This window comes from Rattus norvegicus, chromosome 17, assembly GCF_036323735.1.
Source record: "Rattus norvegicus strain BN/NHsdMcwi chromosome 17, GRCr8, whole genome shotgun sequence".
Classification (NCBI taxonomy): Eukaryota; Metazoa; Chordata; class Mammalia; order Rodentia; family Muridae; genus Rattus; species Rattus norvegicus.
The window spans coordinates 81,212,437-81,233,828 of NC_086035.1; the positions used below are offsets into that span (position 1 = coordinate 81,212,437).

At 43.3% G+C, this 21,392-nt stretch overlaps 1 protein-coding gene across 9 annotated transcripts in view; it reads right to left on the reverse strand.

Moving 5' to 3' along the window:
- Nucleotides 1-21,392, reverse strand: part of Rsu1 (Ras suppressor protein 1) — a 248,280-nt gene that overhangs the window by 174,589 nt on the left and 52,299 nt on the right. For all 9 annotated transcript variants that reach the window (XR_005495332.2, XR_010058931.1, XM_063276734.1 and 6 more), the window contains exons 5-7: nucleotides 19,564-19,682; nucleotides 17,731-17,813; nucleotides 17,344-17,458 (exon numbers count right to left, since the gene is read on the reverse strand). Coding sequence is in view for 7 of the 9 variants with exons in the window: in XM_063276734.1 (XP_063132804.1) it covers nucleotides 17,344-17,458; nucleotides 17,731-17,813; nucleotides 19,564-19,682 (317 nt within the window). In the remaining 2 variants the exon portion in view is untranslated. The remainder of the gene's footprint in view (nucleotides 1-17,343; nucleotides 17,459-17,730; nucleotides 17,814-19,563; nucleotides 19,683-21,392) is intronic.

Sequence of the window (21,392 nt, forward strand, 5' to 3'; positions counted from 1 at the left end):
TTGACCATCCTCTGCCTTGGCACTTACTAAGTATTATCAGTAAAATACAAATAATTGTTATTTGGGATGGTGGGATTTGACTGAACTATTTTCAGCTTTCTGAATTTTCAAATCCATAAAACATCATACACACATTACTCTATGACAGTTATACAATGTGTTTCCAAACTGATTTAGTGAGTTCAAACAGAATAATCTATCTGCCCCCAGTTCCCACCCCTACTTTTCATCACTAGAGACTTGTTATTCTCACTTACTCAAGGCCTTTTCCCCTCGCTGAGGAGCTGTGAGCAGTTAACAGGGTGCTGGGGGGAGAGGTGCCACTTTCCAGAAAATAAATAACTCCTATGGCTGCTCACGCAAGAAACATAATTGAACTCAGTGGGTCAAACAAACAAACAAATAATAAAAACTTAAGAGGAGAGAACCTGAACCATTTGGAAAGAGATTTTGGTGAGAGAAGAGGAGGAGACGAGAGAGAATACCGAGGGAGACATGCCCAAAACTTGGTGAGAGAGAGAGCATGAGAGAGGGAGAGGGAGAGAAAGAGAGAGAGCGAGCTGAAATGCTCAAACAAACAAAAATGAAACAGTTTTCCTCCCTACTATATAAGAATAGCAACACAAAAAGCAAACCAAAACAAACAAGATAAACAAACAAAACCCCTAAGATACTTAATATCTAAAAGTAATCCTTCTCTAGTTCTGTATCCCGTGGAGGAAGGGGAGCAAGGTTCTAAACTGAGACAATCCAATTCCCTAATGGCCAAACAAGCTCCCCAAGGCAGAAAGGAGCTGTGTGCTGTGCGCTGTGTGCGTGCTGCTTTACAAACAAGATGACGTCCTCTGGTACCTGGAGTTGTTTTCTTATTATCCAACCAGCACTTTGAACTCCACAATGTTTTCTCTAACACTGCATCCCCAGTTAATGAAGAAGGAGCTTCAAGCAGCTAATTAACAGAATCCCTTACAACACAGGGCTCTCTCAGAGATCCCAACCAGGCAGGGAGCACGCGCCCCCTCTCCTCTTACCTGCAATGACAGCTGTCCAGACTTGAGAGTCCAGTCACATGGGCAGAAAGTGAAGATGTTCCACCTGGCTGCACATTCTGATATAATTATTTGGCCCTGATATTTTAGATGGAGGTGAAGAGATATACATCTGCCCAAAGAATGTGATTCAACTTTTCTCCTACGCTAAAAACAAATACCCTACTTTTTCTAAGGTTCAAAAACAAAACGAAACATTGTTTCTGGCCCACTGAAGTTCAGATACAAACCAGGGGAATGCCATTTTCCTTGGCAACAGCACAGAGCTGTTCAGAGGTAGACTGCAGCTAAGCTCAGGTAAGCCCCATGATCACATGACATGCCCATGGTGTTGGAACTTCCAAGATGGCGCCTCCAAAAACCCAATGAATATCCAACAGGCTATCAGTTTGGGCCATAATTCCAGGAGACCCAAAAGGAGCATTTTCACATTCCTGCCTGTGGTCCATCCTGGGAACCCACACTGACACCTCCTGTGGCGCTAAGAGTAAACAGTAAAAAAGTAAAATAAGAATTTTAAAACAGTATTCAAGACACCCCTAGCCAAACCCTGTAGTGCTAATGACTTCTACTTTTAGATGACAAGTCGTGCTATTTAAATAACCACATTTTGCTGCAAGACAGCCTTCGGGAACAGGTACCAAGGCAACCAGCCTGCTGCCTGGCTTTGGGGAGTTGTGGAGAGCTGGGGGAGGAAGGACACACTGATAAGGTTCCAAATCACCACCACAAACTCAAAAATTTATCCGAAGGAAAACGAAGAACTGGACTTCATTCAACATCCATCTGGCGTCCTTGCCAGAAACGAAATAACTTAGGGCCCCCGTCTTTAACCAATTTCACATTTCAGAACTGCATGGAAGGAAGATTCAAAGCCACTCAAAGAGATGATATGAAAGCGGTTTCTGTGGTTGACATTTTGATGATATTTCTGGACATGACATCTTTGGGTGATGACTTAGGTAGAGAATATGGAGTTAGTAATCCCTGTAACCTACTCTTGCAAGGAAAGCTAAATGCAAGGCATTGCTGCTGTCAAAATACGTCACCACGGACTCATATGTCAAAATAGTTTTGTGTCAAAAGCTATTAATCATAATATCAATATATAGAATGAGGGAGGCAAGCAATATAAATTTCATTGCTTCCCAATATGAATAATAAAAATCTGTCATATGTATATCCACAAACCCAGAACAAAATCTCAGCAGAAGTATGGCCCTGAAGCAGCACCTTGCAGAAGTCCAGCCTGCCCGAGCAGAGGATGAGCCACCATATGGAGAAAGCATTGTGCTACTGAGTTGGTAAAAGATTCGCTACAGCTCGGTGAAACTGACTTACCTCAGAACTGCAAGAACTAGTTTCCGTTGTTGTTGATGTTGTTGTTGTTGTTGTTATTGTTATTGTTGTTTTGGCCACTGGATTGAGACAGTCCACTGTGGTGGCACAAGGAACTGAAGCCCTCCATGGACTTTTGCAAAGAATCACAATATCCCTTTCTACTGCTTAGAATGTTCCATGCTTTAAGGACCTAGGGGGGGAAATCTCTTCTAGTTGTTGCCTCATGTTACAAAAAGTGGAGTAAAACGAATTTATTTTCACGTTGGCACAGAAAGTGTGCAAATACATATGTTTTGACACTTATGGGAAGCTATGAAAGGTTATTAGTGATATGACGATCCCTGAAATATACTTCTAAATCCTTCTCCTGGAATACTTCAACTTGCTTAACTGTGGCTTACGTGGCTGTTGGTCTCCTCAGATGAGAATGAGAAGTTAATGGACGGGCTGAGGAGATGGTTCAGTGCTAAAGGGGTTTGTTCATGTAAGCCTGGGGATGTGAGCTCAGAGCTCCAGGACCCTTATGAAACCTGGGTGACCCTAATGCTGGATGAGGACAGACAGGGGGATCCCTCAAGCTCTGGAAGGCAGTGTAGACGAATCAATAAGGTCCAGGTTCACTGAGAGACTCTGTCTCTAAAAAGTCTGGTGGAGAGAAATAGGGTTTCAGACAACTTTGAACTCTGGCCACCACACAAACACTTGAATGGGCACCTTCATACACGTGTGTACACATATACACAGGAAAAAGACATACAGAGAGACAGACAGGGAGGAAGGGAAGAAGGGACAGAGAGAGAGAGAGAGAGGGAGTTGGCTTTAGGTCATTGTTTCATCAAACATGGTTTACTAAGAGAGCTCTAATAATCCCATGCTCTCCTCACCACCACGCACTCTGCATAGTGGGTCTGGGTTAAGTGTGAACATTCCCTTGGCTAATGGGTCACTAGAAATATGAATTAGGCAATAAGAAGTTGGCAAAAACCTGGGTATGCAAGTATATAGCTTGTGCACATGAGATATAACTGTGACACATCCTGACACCACACGAACAGAGCTCAAGGAACCTGGCAAAGTAAGAGGGCACTGAATCGAGCATGGTATTTTCACCCATCAGTAGCAACGTAAGTGCACAGAAGCACAAGAAAGATGATCCCAGCTGATTATCCATTTTATTTTCTTCTGGTATATAATACAGCATTATAGGCTGGATAACTTATAAAGAAGATACATGTTTTGGGCACCATTCTGAAAGCTGAGAAGGACCATATCAAGATGTGGATGTGCAATGGGGCCTTCCTGCCTTATCATCTCAGGGCAGAGGGCACTCACAGTGAGAGAGCAAGGATACCTACTTCTGTTGTTTCTTCTTCTTCCTCTTCTTCCTCTTCCTCCTCCTCTTCTTCTTCTTCTTCTTCTTCTTCTTCTTCTTCTTCTTCTTCTTTTCTTCTTCTTTCTTCTTCCTCTTCCTCTTCCTCTTCTTCTTCTTACTACTTCCTCCTCTTCCTCCCCCTCCTTTTCTTCCTCTTCTTTCTCTTTCTCCTCTTCCTCTTTCTCCTTCTCTCCCTCTTCTTCTTCCTCCTCCACCTCCTCCTCTTCTACTACTACTTCTTCCTCTTCTTCCTCTTCCTCCTCTTCTTCCTCTCTTCTCTTTCTCTTCACAGAACCAGTAATCCCTCCTAGTGAACCTTCCCTACATGATTTCATCCAGCTTATTGCTCATGGGCTCCAAAAGCCACCAGCATGAATCAAGAGCTTTTGTTTTCCTGTCCCATGAACTTTAGGGGACCTCATTCAGAGCCAGAGCACTCACCTGTCCATCAGTTCCCCTAGGTGAACAGATTCCACCAAAGAGCCAAGGAAGTAACACCCAAGACAATTCTACCTGGTAGAACTGTAAGTGAACAAAAGATCTGTGGTCGGCATTATGGCTAAGAACTGATAATGAGCAAATCAAGTAGACAAGAAAATGAAAAAAAAAAAGAAAATGAACAAATTGATGTTCAAAGAACCATTAAAAAAACAACGTATACCAGAAAGTTTCATACACACACACACACACACACACACACACACACACACACACACACACATACACACACACACACCCCTCCCTAGAGAGCTATAGACAGTTAATAATTGATAGAAAGAAGAATCATATTCAGCGGTCATCACTGGTAAATTGTCCATGCTCAAGGACATAACCTCTGATCTCCCACCTATGATCATGCAAACAAGCCTGATGCTATAGCTACTGTCCGAGGAGCACAGAAAGTTGGCAATAACATTCTCTTGGATGTCAAGTTGGGTAGGTCATTTCTGCATCCTCTTACAATGAATTACAGCTCGCTGAGTCTTTGGGATCACAATTGCTTTCACTTGAGTCAGTCAATGGAAATGACCACGCAGTGACCCTCTAACACTGACCACTGATCTTGCTAATTGCATGTGCCACTGCGTTTGCTTCTGTGGTTTCCAGTCATTGGGTTCCATTAACACTGTTTCAATCGCTAAATGGTCAGAACACACTCCTTGACAAATTTCATGTTTCAACAGCAATTTATATAACTGACGGCCACCCGGTTGTTGTAGTGAATTGTGATTTATTTGTCTCACACGGTAGCACATAACCTTTTAAATGCAAGAGGAAAAGCCAACTTCTTTTGAAAGCTTAATATATGACCATCTACCACTTTACCCTGTGAACTGGATTTGAAAGAGAAGGGGTCAAGTGAGTGATGTATTTCCCTTCCTGTAGCTCTCCCCTCAGTACAATGAATTTATGTATGGGGCTTTCATTACTTAATCTTCATTTTCACACTGCACACGAATCCATAGGAAATAAGAGAGACTTACAAGAGGGGCAGTAAGCTACCAGTTGGCTAAAAGAACCTAAAATAAAAAGTTGACACAGGACCATTTAGGGGAGAAATGTTATACAGAAGGCTCCATGGGTAATTACAGGGTTCCTTATTAGTACCCAAAATACACATAAACCTTCCTAAGTGGAAATGTACTCCTAGTTTCATGGGTTTCCCAACAGGATCAACATCTTCTAAAAATTACCAATAATGGTTTACAATGTTGCAGTAGCTATAATAATTAAAGGGACTAAACAATGAGACTACTTCTTTTTTTTTCTTTTTTTTTTTCGGAGCTGGGGACCGAACCCAGGGCCTTGCGCTCTACCACTGAGCTAAATCCCCAGCCCCTAATGAGACTACTTCAAAGGACATCAGATACTGCCACAGTCATGGGACAACTCGTTAAGTCCTCTCCCCAAAATTTATGTAAGGCCCAGTATCTCAGAATGCGGCTGCATTCACAAAGAGGGACATTATCGGGGTGATTGATTGACAATGATGTCCTGTGAGTGGGCATTAATCCAGTCTCTATGGCATCCAGAGGAGAAGAAGACACTTAGCTACAGTAGAAAGGAGTGTAAAAACACGGTGAGGAGTACAGAGGGAATGGTCTTCCATGGGTGAAGGAAAGAGGTATGGGACAGACCCTTCTTCTACAATCAGAAAGACCTAGGCCTTGGTATCAGACCTCCAGCTCTCACGGTGGAAAGAGAGAGATCAATTTCTGTTATTCGAGTCACCTGAGTTGTAGCACATTACTTAGCAAACTAACAGAGTCTTGGAATACGAGATGACATAAAAGGCAATTAATTAAGACCAAGAGATTATCCTGGAGGTTTAAAACAGGAAAGGGAAATGGTGCCCAAAGACACACTTAAAACCTTATGATTAGTGATGGGCCCGTCTGTGTTTGCTAAGAAACCCTCCCAGTGAATGCACGGCTGAAGGAAAGCGCTCTCGACGCAGTGCCAAGTAGTAAGAAAAACTACTAGCTTCCTGTTCTCCACGTGGGCAGGTATCAAAATGAGTCCAGATGTCCGCATCCAGGCGTGATGAGGAAATAGTGCAGCTCAGGACCACCCACAAAACGATGTGATGCATTAGGGAAATCCCATACTCATCCTTCCTTTCTCCCTCAAGCATTTCTAGACATTTAAGCCTGAAGTGAGAGATCAGACAACATGGCACAGCAGAGTTGAAAGGACAGATCACACAATGCGTCTATAAAAAAAAAACAAACCAAAAACAACAACAACAACAAAAACAAGGCAGCAGGAAGAAAGGAGCTAAGAAAACAGAAAAAAAACAGAACAAAAGAAAACAGAGCCACAGAACGATTTCCACCAGTCACTGACTCAACAATGTCGATGTCTAGAACAAGTGTTTTCTCAACTCTAGGAACGAAAAACAAAAAGGCCCAGGGTGAACAACTCCAGAGAGCTGTAACTGACGCATCCCTGGAGTTAGTGGTGGAGAATCGGAGCCTACGCCCAGATCCTGAGTGGGGAGCCTTCACTGTGAACAAGTCCATCCAGAGGAAGTCTGATGAACTGCTATAATCTAGTCTGAAGTTTAGCCCTAGTGCGCCTGATCCTGAGCACGCTTTAGAAACACACCTTCCTAGAGCAAAGCTGCTTCCGAGTAACAAAGCACCTAGCTGCAGTTAAGCTTAACCACCTGCAAGGGAAAACAGCAGAGTTCACGGGCTCAGGGACACACTGTTCAGGGCTAGCAACAGAACTTGGTCCATAGTGTGCTCGCTAGGCAAGCTGAAAGCCCTGGGATCAATGCACCACATACACTGGGTGTGGTCGTGCACTTTAAGCCCAGAGAAAGGGAGAAGGAAGCAGGAAAATCAGACGTCCAAACATCCTTGGCTACATAGGAAGTTTCAGATCAGCCTGGACATGTGACCCTGCCTAATAAATTAATTAATTCAATTAAAAACAGAGGGGCATACACACACATTGCCTACTCTATAGTAGTCCATAAAGCAAATCAATCATTACACTTTTATTTATTATTATTTTTTAATTTTTATTGTATGTGCATTGGTGTTTTGCTTGCACGTGTGAGGTGTTGGATCCCCTGGAACTGGAGTTTCGGACAGTTGTGAGCTGCTGTGTGGGTGCTGGGATTTGAACCCAGGTCCTCAGGAAGAGCAGCCAGTGCTCTTAATCACTGAGCCATCTCCTCGCCTCCCGGTCAACACGTTTTTAAGGGTTAAAAGGATGAAGGCTAGAAATTCTGCAACACTGTAAGTCTGAAATCAGTAATAGAACTGCTAATGGCCAAATTTTAGAGTACCAAAATTCTCAACTCTGAAACAACTAAAATGTAATTAGAAGCGTAATTAGGAACTATTTTAAGCTGGAAAAATAATGAAAAATACTGAGTATGTGGCATGCAGCTAATGTAGTAGTGAGGGGAATGTGTGTATGTCTAAATGCTTATTTTAGAAGAGGCATTGAGAGAGAAATCTAACTTTTCACCCAGAGCTAAAAAACAAACAAATAGATCAAACTGGTACGAAAGTAACAGGGGTGGGGTGGGGTGTGGATTATTAAGTCAAACACGGGTAAAGAAAGCCAAACTGCAGCACTATTTCTCTGAAACAGCTCGACCATTACTAAAGTCCCCTCTGGACCAATCCAAGGTGGTAGGATCGAAGCCAGATATGCAAATCCCAACTATTCCAAACAAACAGACAGCTTTGGTTCGAAAGGTGCACGTCAACGCAGAAAGCGCACAGAAGACTTTGGAGACACTAAATTTGCCACCAGGCAGTAGGAAAAATAGGAAGTCTTCAGAGAACTGGATGGCAAAACACCACACAACACTGCTACAGAAGACAGAGAAGGGATGCGGTTATGGAGGCCGACCCTTCATCCCACCAGCTGATTTTCACAGCACTAGATGTGGTGATGCAGGCTGGTGAGGGAGGAGAGGCTTTTCTCCAGCTAAGAGCTGTTCAGTGGTGCAAGGTATGAACACCTGCACACTGTTACCCAGCATGCACCGAGAGGTTCCAGTTAGGGACAGCATTTTGTTTGTGATTATATAAGAGCACCACCTCACTGGACATCATATAGGAAAGAGCGAGGCTATGATAAGGCGGAGGCCGGGGAGGAGGCTAAGGTAGCCCTCATCTGAAATGTCTGGGTGTAGAAGAGTTTTGGATTTTACATTTGTTTCCCATTTTGGAATATTTGCATTTATGTAATGAGATATCACAGGGACGGACCCAAATCTAAATATCAATTCGTTTGTTTCCCCCAGAAGCCACCACAGACACTGCCTGAAGGCAAGACAATTCTATACAGTAGTGCTATGGTGTCTGCATTTGGACTTCAAACCACCACAGGAGGTCAGAAGAGGAATTCCCTGAGGAGGGCGTTCTATCGCTTTCTAGCGAATCTCAGATTCAGACTTAGATTAAGGAAGCTGAATGACCACAGCAACACAGGTAAGAGATAACGGCAAGCCAGACAGGTGTGGAACAGGGGACCTGAGCTTAAGCACACTGAGACATTATTGGCCATTTCTACTTTGTAATGTTTGCTTCATTACTTCTTTTTTCCAGGGATTATTGTTGGGGGGGGGGGGATTATTGTCCTCCAAATCAGCAGACATAAGAATACATCCTACCCAGAGACTAGTAAAAAAGAAGATTGGCTATGGCGGTCCAAGGTAGTGGTGACTGGGGCCTAGGATAAGCCCAGGTGTTCTATTTAGCACTGAAGACCTGGGCCTTCCAACTGACTTACGTACACGTGGCACATTTAGATGCTCTCGTCCCAGACTAATCACTGTAGGGAACTAGAATACATAAAATCTTAAAATCTGTGATGAGTTATGATAAAACGCAGTTTGGGCTTCATCTCTAGATCCCTGGGGTCGGCAATGCAAAGGGAACCCACCCCCATTCCAACCCGAAACGTTCCCACGCTCACATCTGTCAATTTATCTGAGGTCAGGCCGAGCACAGCGCGCTCAGGAGACGCTCTGGAGAGAGGTGCCACAGAACGACGAGTCATTATATATGTATTCAGGTGATGAGAACTGTATTTACAGACATGCTTGTGGAATAACAAAAATTAAATCTTGGAGCTTGGTTACTGCCGGGCATTTCTCCCAGGGCAAGAATACATTTAGTGTCCCATTAAATCAAAGGATGCCCACTGCAAACGGTGGCATGCTTTACCAGCTGGTGCTAACGCAGATTGATGCCTGTGCTCAATCACAGGATCCTGATGTGCCTCCTGAAATTTATACTGCACAACGGAAACGTCTGATATGACACAGCTTCCCACCCCCACCCCCGCCCCCCCTTTAAGGCAGGAACTCATCAGGTAGAAATACGGCTCACTTAGCAATTTTAAAAATCCATGCTTAAAGCATTTTTCTGGGGCCAATGATTCACTGGAAAAGAATATAAAAAACGGGACTTGTTCAGAGACCTTGTGGAGGAGGCTTCAGAGGGGGTCGTTTTTGATGATCACCTAAAGGTCATGGGGAATCAAATGATATGAAACATGGCCTTTTTTGTGAAGTCTGGTGAAAGATAGATTACAGCAGGAATGGCATGTGAGAGCCGGCCAGCAGTGCTGTCTAAGTCAAGATTCAAAGTTTGGCAAAAAATGTTTGTATTCTTTTCACAGTCCTATTTTCTTTTTCAAATAAAATTAGGAAACATGTTTGGGACCACCATAATCTGTTATCTAATGGGATATTATACCTCCTCACTGGCTCAACATCAACACGTTTATAAATTATCAGGAGGAACACTTAGTTTTGAAATTAAGAGATCTGAAGTAAAAATCAGATCCTTTGAAGGAAAGTCATGCCAATGCGATTTGGAGCAAATCACAGTCCATTTCAGGGCCGCCCTTATGAAGACATCAGAGAGCCTTTCTTTCAGAAATCCCACACCTGGGATTAAGTTTAGGAGACAATTTTGCAAAAAGAGGTATTTGGGTTAAAAACTAAGGTAATATGTGATTCTACTAAGTTTACAAACAGCCTTACGGTGTGAGTAACTAATTCTATACATAGACGAGTGACGTGGCTTTTGGTAGAAAGACCCTTTGCAGGGGCAGGAAAGATGGCTCAGTCTTTAGGAACACTCGGTGCTCTTGCAGAGGACTGAGTTCAGTTCCCAGCTCCTGCCTGTGGAGCTAAAACTGCCAGCTCCAGGGGAGATCTGATGCCCTCCTCTGGCCTCTTCTGGAATCTTCACTTATGTGCGTACGTACACACACACACACACACACACACACACACACACACACGTACACACACACGTACACACAAACACATAATTAACAAATTTGAAAAAAGAAACTGAATCAGCCTTTGCCACTTGGCAATGTCTGTCTCTTCAGTCACACAGTTGTTTCAGGTCTTTTACAATATGCAACTTCATAATACATAAAGATTTTCTTTATATAGGCCAATCTATATGTTATTTTGTTCTAAAAAGGCACAGAACAAAGTGCTCAAGAGCCCAGCATCTTACTCTCCTTAACCTGGTGAACTTATCACACACCGTTGCCTGACTTCCACTCCGGGTCCTACTCTGACCCCGTGTAAGCTTACCTTTTTTGTGGCTAGGATAGAATGTTTGACGGAAACAACTGAAGAGAAGAGAGATTTACCTGGGCTCACAGTTTTGAATGACACAGTCTGACATGGAGGTGGGGGCACAGTAGCAGAAGTGGCGATGTCTTTAGTAGCAGGAAACTGTGGCTGCTGGTTCTTACATCATGATTGATCAGAACATGCTAGAACCAGGAGCGGGCATAACCTTCAATGCCTGTTCTTAGTGACCCCATTGCACCATCTAGGGCTCATGTCTACAGACTTCCCAAACAAAGCCACGAGCCAGAGACCAAGTGTTCGAGTACAATGAGTCTGCAGGGGGGCGGTGCATCTCAGAGTCAATCATAGCACCTCCCATGGGTCCTTGCATGTCATTCAATCTTGTAGAGCTTTCTGCTACTCACTCACTAAATGGGGAGAAGGACCCCAATTTCTCCAGGTTGTTGGAATTCAAGTGAAACGCTTGAATAAAAACATGGAATAGGCATGTAAAACTAAATATTAGTTTTCTTATTTTGTTTTATGTATTCCTCAGAGCAATACAGAAGAATAAAATAATTTTAAGAAAGAAAATATTTAGTACATACATAACGTCAGGTGCTCTTGGCCCTTGCTTCTTGTCTCTTTTCTTGTCTCTTCTCCCTGGTTCACCTCGGAAAACTTCCACCCACTGACCTATGTGTATCAACTACTTTTATGTCACAGCAAAAACTTACACGAGCAAAGATTCGCTTGGCTCACGTTTCTGGAAGTTCTCTGTCCATCATGATTGGGAAGGTAGGTTGAAGTTCATGGTGGGAGAGGGGATTAGGAAGCAGAGAGCTGCCACGATCAGGGATTACAAAAGTGGTAGTCCCCAGTGTCAAACTTCCACCAACCTCTTAAAGGTTCCTCAGCTTTCCAAAATGGCACCAACCTTCAATAAACATTCAACACATTTCAGATTCCAGCTATAAAACTATGTCTTCCCAAATTCCCTTTGTCAGGCTCCTGAAGAACATGTATTATTTTAGTGGTTTGTTTGTTTGTTTGTTTGTTTGTTTGCAGGCTCCCTGCAAGGCATCAAGGCATCACTCTTTGTCTCTTCTGAAGGACATAGAGAAAAGAAAAAGAGTACATTAATCCCAAGGAGAAGAAGGCAAGAATCACTTTATGGAGCCCCCATGGGTGAGTGTTTGCCAGGGGCCTACACTGCCCTCCTCTGTGTGGAGGACAAGAGCCCAAGTCAGAAAGTCACACATAGCAAGGTTTTCCAACTCAAGTATGCCTAGGCAATGGTGGCATAAATATACCAGGCAAACAGAAGAACCAACACGAGTTCATTAAGGCCTCAAGAGGACATGCTGGGCATTTTCTACAAGACGGTCTGAATGAATAAAGGATATCTATTATGCAACTTTAACCACCATCTAGACCAACCTCTGGGCATTAGCATTTGATGAACTAAATATCTGGGACCATCTAAGTGTCTAGTAAATAACAGGATAATTATTTTTATGATATTAAAAATTACTTTTTAATCAGCACTTTAGGAGCTGATGTGAGTGAGACCAGCCTAACCTACCCTGAGGCCTGGTCCCCCAAAAAAGTTAAATTAAACATAAAAAAATAAAGTAGAATTTTTAATGAAAAAATAAATTAAAAAAAATAGTGCATCTTATGTAATATCTTCATTTTCACTTGACCAGAGACAATTAAACAATGAAGCCAGCTTGGGCGATGATTCTGGTGAACTAGGGAGAACGATACTGACAGAAGAGAGCCAACTGTTAGTTGGACTTGCCAAGTGATTCACAAGTGGCTTTCCTCATCAAGGTCACCAATGTGAAGACAGCAAGTTTAAGTGCGGCAAACTACTGTCACCCACAGTGCCTCCCTCCTTGACTTCACTCTCAAAAGCATTTGTCTCTACAAGTTTGGAAAATAGTTCACCCTATGGGTTTTCAATCCTCACCAAGCTTCTAGGAGAGGCTTCAGTAACTACAGGAGTCAGCAAATTGGAAAGCCCATTCCTGATACTTAAAAAAAAAAAATTTTATCCTTATGCTTCTGTGGCTTTAGAACTATTTTGGGTACCTAAATCTTGATTAGTTGGGTTCTCTAGAGGAAAAGAACTGATAGATCCAATCTCAGCACGAACAAGATGAATAGACTAGGCTTACAGGCTGTGGTCCAGCTACGCTGACCATCACTGTCTACCTCTGGAACCTCCAAGAACCTAATGGTTGTTTAGTCTGCGAGGCTAAGTGTCTCAGCTGGTCTTCAGTATATCCTGGAAACCCAAAGAGGAGGGCGCCTCCCCTCTTTGAGGTTTTTAATCAAACGCGCTATAAGTGAGGGGTTCTGAGATTACTTCTCCCCTTACCCAGCACTTTTTCTTTTTTAATACCATAGGATATATCATCTTCACTGACCTAGCTAGCCTTCCCTGTCTTTGTCTATTGTCTGTACATCTCTTTCCCTTCCTTCCCACCTGCCTTTTTCTGTACTCCCTCTAGAACAACAGCTCCATATGAGACACTCTATCTCTTCTTAGAATCTCTTGCAAATATGCAAAATGGGGAGTTAATTAATACTTAGTGAATTCTCCTTCTTGGGAAAGCAAGTCCCTTGGAATTAAAAAAAAAAAAAAGGCCTTAAGAAGGAAATTAATAATTGCTTAGTGAATGAATGAACAAGCAGGCAACCCAACAGGCAACAGCTGTTAGTTACTTTTGCGTCATGCTGAGAAACGACTTGAGAGAAACAACTTAAAGGGAAAGGGCTTATCTTGGCTCCTGGTTTCAAAGGGATTTCAACTCACCACCATGACAATGAGAGTCACATGGTAGAGACAGAGAAAGCTTCATTGGAAGAGTGGCTGAAATCTTTGGAGCTACCCCCCCCCCTCAGTGGCCTAGTTCTGCTGACCAGGCTCTGCCCCATGAAGGCCCTCCAGCTGGAAATGGTACCTAGAACTGGGAACCAAGTGTTCCCACGAGCCTGAGATGAGGTTGCTCATTAAAATATTACAAGATGCATAGACTGATGTGGAAGCAAGTGCTTTATGCCAATTTAGAAACCAGAAATACAGTCTAAGGAACACACACAAGGAAGAGAAGAGCCAAAGAATTCCAAGCAAGCCCCTGACTTTCATTTTGCTGTGTTCCCTCACAGCCTTGGATCTGGCAAGTCAGAACTCATCTGGATTCTTTGCTTGGCTGAAATTCTCTCACCAGTGAGGTTTCAAATTGCAAACTCTGGGTTTATTTGAATGAATTTTCACAAAATCTCAGGAGCACTTGCTTATTCCAAAATGTAAAAAGTAAATAAATATAACTTGAAAATATACCTAGAGGCAAACCTTCAGCCAGTGGATACCACAGAAACGTGGTATATCAGAGAACGGGGTGAATGAGAGGAGGGTCTTTGTTCAGAGGTCACTAGGCATTGTGTGCACAAATGAAGCCATTCCTACTTGGTGCTTGCTAGTAATTGATTTTGCAAAGCCCATCTCTGGCATGTTTTGCCTACTATTATAGCCCCACCCATAGAGCAGCAAAGCAACTCATAAACCAGCCTTACGATCTCAACCTTTCTCCTTGCCATCTTGAAGGGGTGTTGTCTTTTGGTTCCAACTCAAAAGTGCATGTGTAGGACTCTTCTTCCTGCCAGATGGGTGAATAGATGTGCATCATAGTGGTCAGGAATGAGGGCCTGGAAGGGAGACTGACAGGTTCAAGTGCAGCCACTGTGACTCTGTAGCTGTGTCCTTATGGACATGCCACCCGTCCCTGAAAGGTCTGTTTACCATTATGACTGCACAGGAGACTGAAAGGAAATGTACTTATCCCAGTGACCTGGCATCCAAGGCCTTACTACCTGTTATTGTATTACCAGCTAGTGTGCCCTTGGCTTTCGAAATAACCAAAACCAGGTAATGCTTTCAAAAGGCATTCAGAGTCTTCATCTTTATTTTGGGTTATGAACGAAGGCTTCCAAGACTTTGCTGCATATTTCAAACTGAGGTATTCACTTCAAAGTAGAAAAACACTACCAGGCAGATGTGGACAGTGACATTTTCTAGGTATGACTAGCAAAGGCAATGTCATGGAAAGAGTTTTTTCAGTTTTTTCGATTCTATTCTATACACACACACACACACACACACACACACACACACACACACAAGTCACTATTGGATGCTTAAAGAAAATATCAGAGAAAATTGACGACATAGAATATTTACGTAAATTTAAAAAAAAAAGAATAAAGTTTAAAAATACATAGACTGTGCTATTCTGGTTTCTAAGAAATTATTCAATAAAAAAATTGCCTAGCCTATACTTTATAATTACCATATTGCTTGAAGAATTGAGAAAAAAAAGTCAAAGTGGCGACCACATGCAAACTTACTTTTTCCAGTTTTACTAATCACACTACCCAAAGACTCACGTCAGAAGCACTGAGCAAGCTTCATCCTGTTACACAAGGATCTGTCTCACACATGGCGTTTTGATTCAATAGCGTGGGAGGAGGCGGGTTATTTATGTTCTGTGAAAAGTCCCCAAGTGTTGCTCCTGCTAAAGCCCATGGTTAACAATCACAGCCACAAGTCTTTCCGTAGGTGAGTTTCTCCACCTTAGAAACTGTTTACCTAACAGCGTCTGATAAGACCCCTAGTCGGGTCTACTAAGCCCAGGCTGGCCTTGAACCCGTGACTCTCCTAGGTCAGCATCTCAACCACTAGGTTTACAAGTCTGTACTACAACAACATCAACAACAACAAAATTGGGGGTGGGGGTGTCTCCTATGCTTTGTTCTTTCCGAAGCAAAACTTGACTTTTTGTATGCCGGTGAAGGAAGGTGGCCAGTTACCCCTGAGCCCTGAGAAGTCACAGAATAAAATCAGTCCTTCTACCTCCAACAGCAGGGCTGAAGGAGATGGGGAAAGTGGGGAGACTAGTATTCATCCCACAAGCATTTTTTTAACCGTGTGCGTGAGTACATGTGGGAGGGTATGCACAGGTACATGGGTTCACGCATGTTGGATGATACAGGCAGTTGTGAGCCATGTGTAACACAGGTGCCGGTTACCAAACTTGAGTCGGCTGGAAGAGCAGCAATGCCACAAAGTGCTGGGCCGGCTCTCCAGGCTCCTGCTCACCTTTATACAGCATTTTGCTTCAGAACAATGGTTTCCCGCCTGACAACCGGGAGCCACACGGCTGGGAAACTTGTGGCACTAGACAGAACTCAAACTGTGCCTGTGACCTTCCTACCGCCTTAGTATCCAAGGCTGTCACTCCCTTAAGTCATTCGGTGGGTTTTGTTTGACTCGATACCTTCTGCCAGGCATGGGGTGACAGTGAGGGACCGACGTGAAAATGTTCTTACGCTCATGTCATCTTATATCCTCATTTGTAATGGCTGGCCTTGGAAAAGCACTAGATCCATGTGCAGAATGGTTTTCCCCAAGTGTGACTCAAACAGAGTGTTGTTATTGTTATTGTTGTTGTTATTGTTGTTGTTGTTATTGTTGTTGTTTTCAATGTGCTGTTTTGATGTGGAGAACCAAATAATCAAGAAATAGTATCAGTTCAAAAAAGCCAGGTGGTTCTATCAAAAGATAGAAGTCAGCAAACTTTATGACTTTATTGTTTCTGCTTAAGAAGGCGCCTCCCTGTGCGACTCAAGGTGGCTCCTGATTGGCCTCCCTCCACTTCCCAGGTGGGACTATAAGTGCACACCACCCACAAGCTTGTTGCAGAAGGTCAGGACCAGTGCAACAGTGAAACTGTGGGCTCCAGGGGTCAGGAGAGAGGGAAGCCAGACACCTACCTGGGGGGCCACATGGGGACCTGAAGTTTAGTCACCAGGAACAAGTCCAAAGAGTTACCAATAAGTATACATTTAACAGTTCTCACCGGGGACGATATCCGGGCAGAACCAAAACCAGCAATGGAGAAAGGCATTCTCAGGTAGCTGTAATGAGTACAGTTTATCGAGTGGGTGAAACTTTACAGGAGGAAAGAAAAGGAAAGGAAAGGAAAGGAAAGGAAAGGAAAGGAAAGGAAAGGAAAGGAAAGAAAAGAAAAGAAAAGAAAAGAAAAGAAAAGAAAAGAAAAGGACCAGCAGACGAGAAGAGTATTGCTTTGATAAAAAGCCATTACTAATGCAGTGAGAACCAGAAAGCTTACTCAGCTGGTACATGAGCCCTCTAAAGGACGCTTTAACTGCTAATGCCAAGACCCCTCCCACTACACCACCCTGTCCTAGGCCATCCCTGACCAGCAATTTCTGAGATGCTGCCCCTATAGCTAGCTGTACCACAGAAAGTCAATCTGTAATATCTGGGCCAATAGCCAATGGCCCTAACATGATGAGAATTGGGTTCGTGAGCAATGGGAGAGCAAGTGGCCAGGAGAGGAGAGAGGCTGGCCAGGGTTGCAATGTTGGGATAACTATTCCTTGAACCCAGCACTGAGACAGTGAGCAAGCAACCTTACCGAGCTCTGGAGGCAGAACGGTCAGGCGGTTCCCCTGAATGTGGAGCTCCTTCAGCTGGGTCAGCTCCCCGATTTCCTTAGGCAGTGAGATCAGGTCATTGTCCCTGAGGCTGAGCTAAATATACGAAAACAGGGAGCTGTCAAAACAACTTTTCATAAAGGGGTGCTCCACAGAAACTCACGCCCTTGCCCGATACCCTCTCTTCCTTCAAGGCTCCATCTTTTCAATTCATTTAAAAGTGTCTGTGGCTAAACAAGAAACAGAAGCAGGAGCCCTGCTTCATTCCTACAAAACAAACCTTACTCCTGCTCAAATTGACTCCGTTCCACTCCTACAAGGGCCGCGGGAGTGAATTGATTTTCCAAGAATTTAGATAAATTACTTACTATCTGCAACTTTGTGAGCTTCCCAATATCTGGAGGCAGGATTTCAAAATCGTTGTCGCTTAGATAGAGTGCACGCAGGGTGGCTGCAAATTAAACAGCAATACATAAGCGGGGTGGCATGGAATCCAGCCATTCGAGGTCTGATCAATACGAGGGAGTCGGCTTTGATTAATAACCCTGGCTTGCTGAAAAGACTGACGTGCCGAGGGCCCACTTTAATAACAAGCAGGTCAGACCTAGGTCTACTGGCTGATTGTAGCACTGGGATATCCAGGAAACATCTGTATCCAAGAAGACTGACAGACAGAGTTCGGCACAGTTTCATCGTTTTCGGGAAAGGTAGCGAATTTTCCCTCTTACATTAGAATTTGCACGCAATTTGCATTTCAAGAGAAAGTAGGACCGACGTGCCACCCACGTCAGAATCCGGAGCAAGGGGGTGAGGGGTCTCCTGCATTAAACGGGATCCACTACATCAGACTAGCACTTTCTTAAACAAACAGATCAGTTGTTAAGAATTAATATGGAGATGAAGGGCCTTCTGGGGACAGCGCCGTCATCTCGATTTATGGATCCCCTAACCAGACTACTCTCTGTTAGCTTTAATGATGAAACTATATGACGACAAGGGGGTCAAATGGATGACATGGATTTAAAAGTCTGAAGTGAGCAAAATACCAAAAGGTCACGCCATGCACAGATTATACAATGACGGCACGATCTCAGCCACTGAGGATCAAGTCCTCAAAGAGTAGTCAACAACAACAACAACAACAACAATAACAATAACAACAAAGCATGCTTAATTACATGTACTTTAAAATAATGGCTTAGCAGCCATCTACCTACATACTAACATGGGTAGAGTTGACAGAACTGAATGTTAACATGTGTAACAAAAATAACTTCCTCTGTGGCCCACGAAAATAATTGAGAATTGGTTTCATGCGATTCGGAATGTCCGGTAGAGGCCGGTTCAGAAGGAGCAGATTTTCTAGTGCGGGCATCATGACAAGAGGTTCAGGCAAGGGCGATCACCATAGTGTGAGACCAGACTGGTGTCCATGCTGAGGCCAGACCACTCTATAGGGTGAGACCCTGACTCGAAAGTTAATGAGGGCCATAAACAGATTCACAGAACGTCCCCACCGTCTCCACAGGACACAGAAGCCACTTCTCACAGATGGAGAACTTGAACTTAAAAGGACACAGCTGTTCCCTATGTATTTCACCGGTTGCTAGAAAACCAGTCATCCTGATTTTTACGTGTATCTAACAGCAAGAAATTTATGAAATGGTAAATATGTGACCGCCCGCAATGAACCGTTCCATACTGGTTACAGACTAGACGAAATCAGTCTGTGCGGGAGGGTCCTTCAAAGACTTAGGGAGGATCCGAGCTGGGTTTCTGAACAACTGTTAGTAGTTTAAGAATGGGTAGACTTTTACAAATAATTGTCTAGAGTATCCTTGAGCCGCGTATGTCAGGGAATTAATAGCAACTGGGGGAAATTTTTTGTTGTTGTTGTTCACAGTCTTTAATCAGGAAGTCAAGATTCTCAGCTAAATGTGAGACCCGTGGAGGTACCAACATCTCTCCTGGAAAGTTAATGTGACACCGCTAAGCCTACTTCTGCCCAGTGGTGTCAGCCAGCTATACGTCAAATATAAATACTGCTGAGTGATGAAGGAATATTCAAAAGGACTCCGTAGTGAAAAAAAATATATATGTCTAATAATTTCTCTTACGAGTTTCAGCACTGGCAAATAAATTTTTACTCTTAGAACTGAAGTACCATGTTAAAGAGATTTACAGAATTAAAAGTTTCTCACTGAGGTAGAAGAAGTTTCCCGGAAGAGAATGTTCATTCAGGTTGTTGTAAGTCAAGTCCAGGACCTCCAGGGCTGGGAGCGAGCCGAATCCTCGAGGCAGCGTGTTCAACCTGTTCATGCTGCGGTTTGGGGACAGAAGGAACAAGTCACCTTGTAAATATGGACACAGAACCCTGGAAACTGACTGACGGTGTAAACCCAGTTCGGTGGGATGAAAGTCCAAAAGCGCACCGTGGCTCTGCGTTCCCTGAATGGCATTTGAATTTTCATCGTATTCATATAATTTAACAAACGAGAAGAAACTGCCACATTAATGGTGTGTGTGTGTGTGTGTGTGTGTGTGTGTATGTGTGTGTGTGTGTGTGAAATACACACAAATCTACTCTGTGAGCAATTTTCATACCGTGAATATTGTTAATGCTAGTCACTGAGGTATATAATAATCTCTTGAACTTACTTACTCCTGAGTAACTGAAATTCTTGGTCCTCTAACAATTTCTTAACTCCCTAATCCCCACCACGGGCCTCTAGTAAACATCACTTTACTCTGCTTAGATGACCTTCCTATTTTCCTCACACTGAGATCATGTGCTACTAATCGTTTAATAGCTTCACTCTAACAACCTACGCCCGTGAAATGCATAGCAGTTTTCAGTCCTTACTTCCTCCAATAGAAAAACTCAAATGCCCCTCTACCTACGAACACTTAAATTACCTGTCTGTCTGAAGAGCGACTGCCTTAAGCATATGTAAACGAAAACTCAAAACACGGATTCTGGATATTTGCTTTATTTTGTCCACTCATTGTAATGGGAGGGGAAACAGCTTCCTGTTCAATGCCTACGTGGTAATGATCAGAATTATCTCTGGTCAGAACGCTGGTTGCCAGGGCCTGGGGCAGGGGGAGGCGAATGAGTCGTTTCAGGTTTGCAAGGCAATAAACTTCTGGGGACTGAGAGTGTAGCAGTGTGAAAATGACACTCCTGAGTGACACACTACAAGAAGGTTAAGATGGGGGCTGGAGAGGTGGCTCAGTGGTTAGAGCACTGACTGCTCTTCCAGAGGTCCTGAGTTCAAATCCCAGCAACCACATGGTGGCTCACAACCATCTGTAATGAGATCTGGTGCCCTCTTCTGGTGTGTCTGAAGACAGAGACAGTGTACTTACATATGATAAATAAATAAATCTTTAAAACAGAGTTAAGATAGTAACTTTTATGATACATATATACACACTTATATGTGTGCGTGTATGAGGATGTATGTGTGATGGTTAATGCTAGTTATGAACTAAACACGCCCGAGAAAAGGGAATCTTGAGTTCTATCAGACTGACCTCTGGGCACGTCTGGGGGGGCAGGGTGTTTTTCATTGCTCAGGGGTATAAAGGTCCAGACATGGTAATGCCGTTCCTCATACAGGTGAGTCTGAGCTTTATGAGAAAGGGAGCCAAATATGTTAGAGGAAGTGACCAAGTAAGCAGGTTTTTCCTGTTGTTCTGCTTCAGTTCCTGCCTTTGTCTCCCCCCATGATGAACTATAACTTGTGGGCCAAACATATCCTTTCTTCTCCAAAGTTACTTTTTGCTAGCATTTTATCATGACAACAGAAGCAAATTGCATATATATATATATATATATATATAAGAATTTTTGATAATATCTTTCATCCTTCAAGACCTTTATTTCTCTTATTGAGACTCCCTTTGAGAGTACTTAAAGGCTTAAAGGTCAGTTTAAACACTATATAAGCAACTTCAGAGTAAGCTGACAAACACTGAGAGGGAGGAGAGACTGTGACACTGAAAATCAATCCAACTCTTGATCATT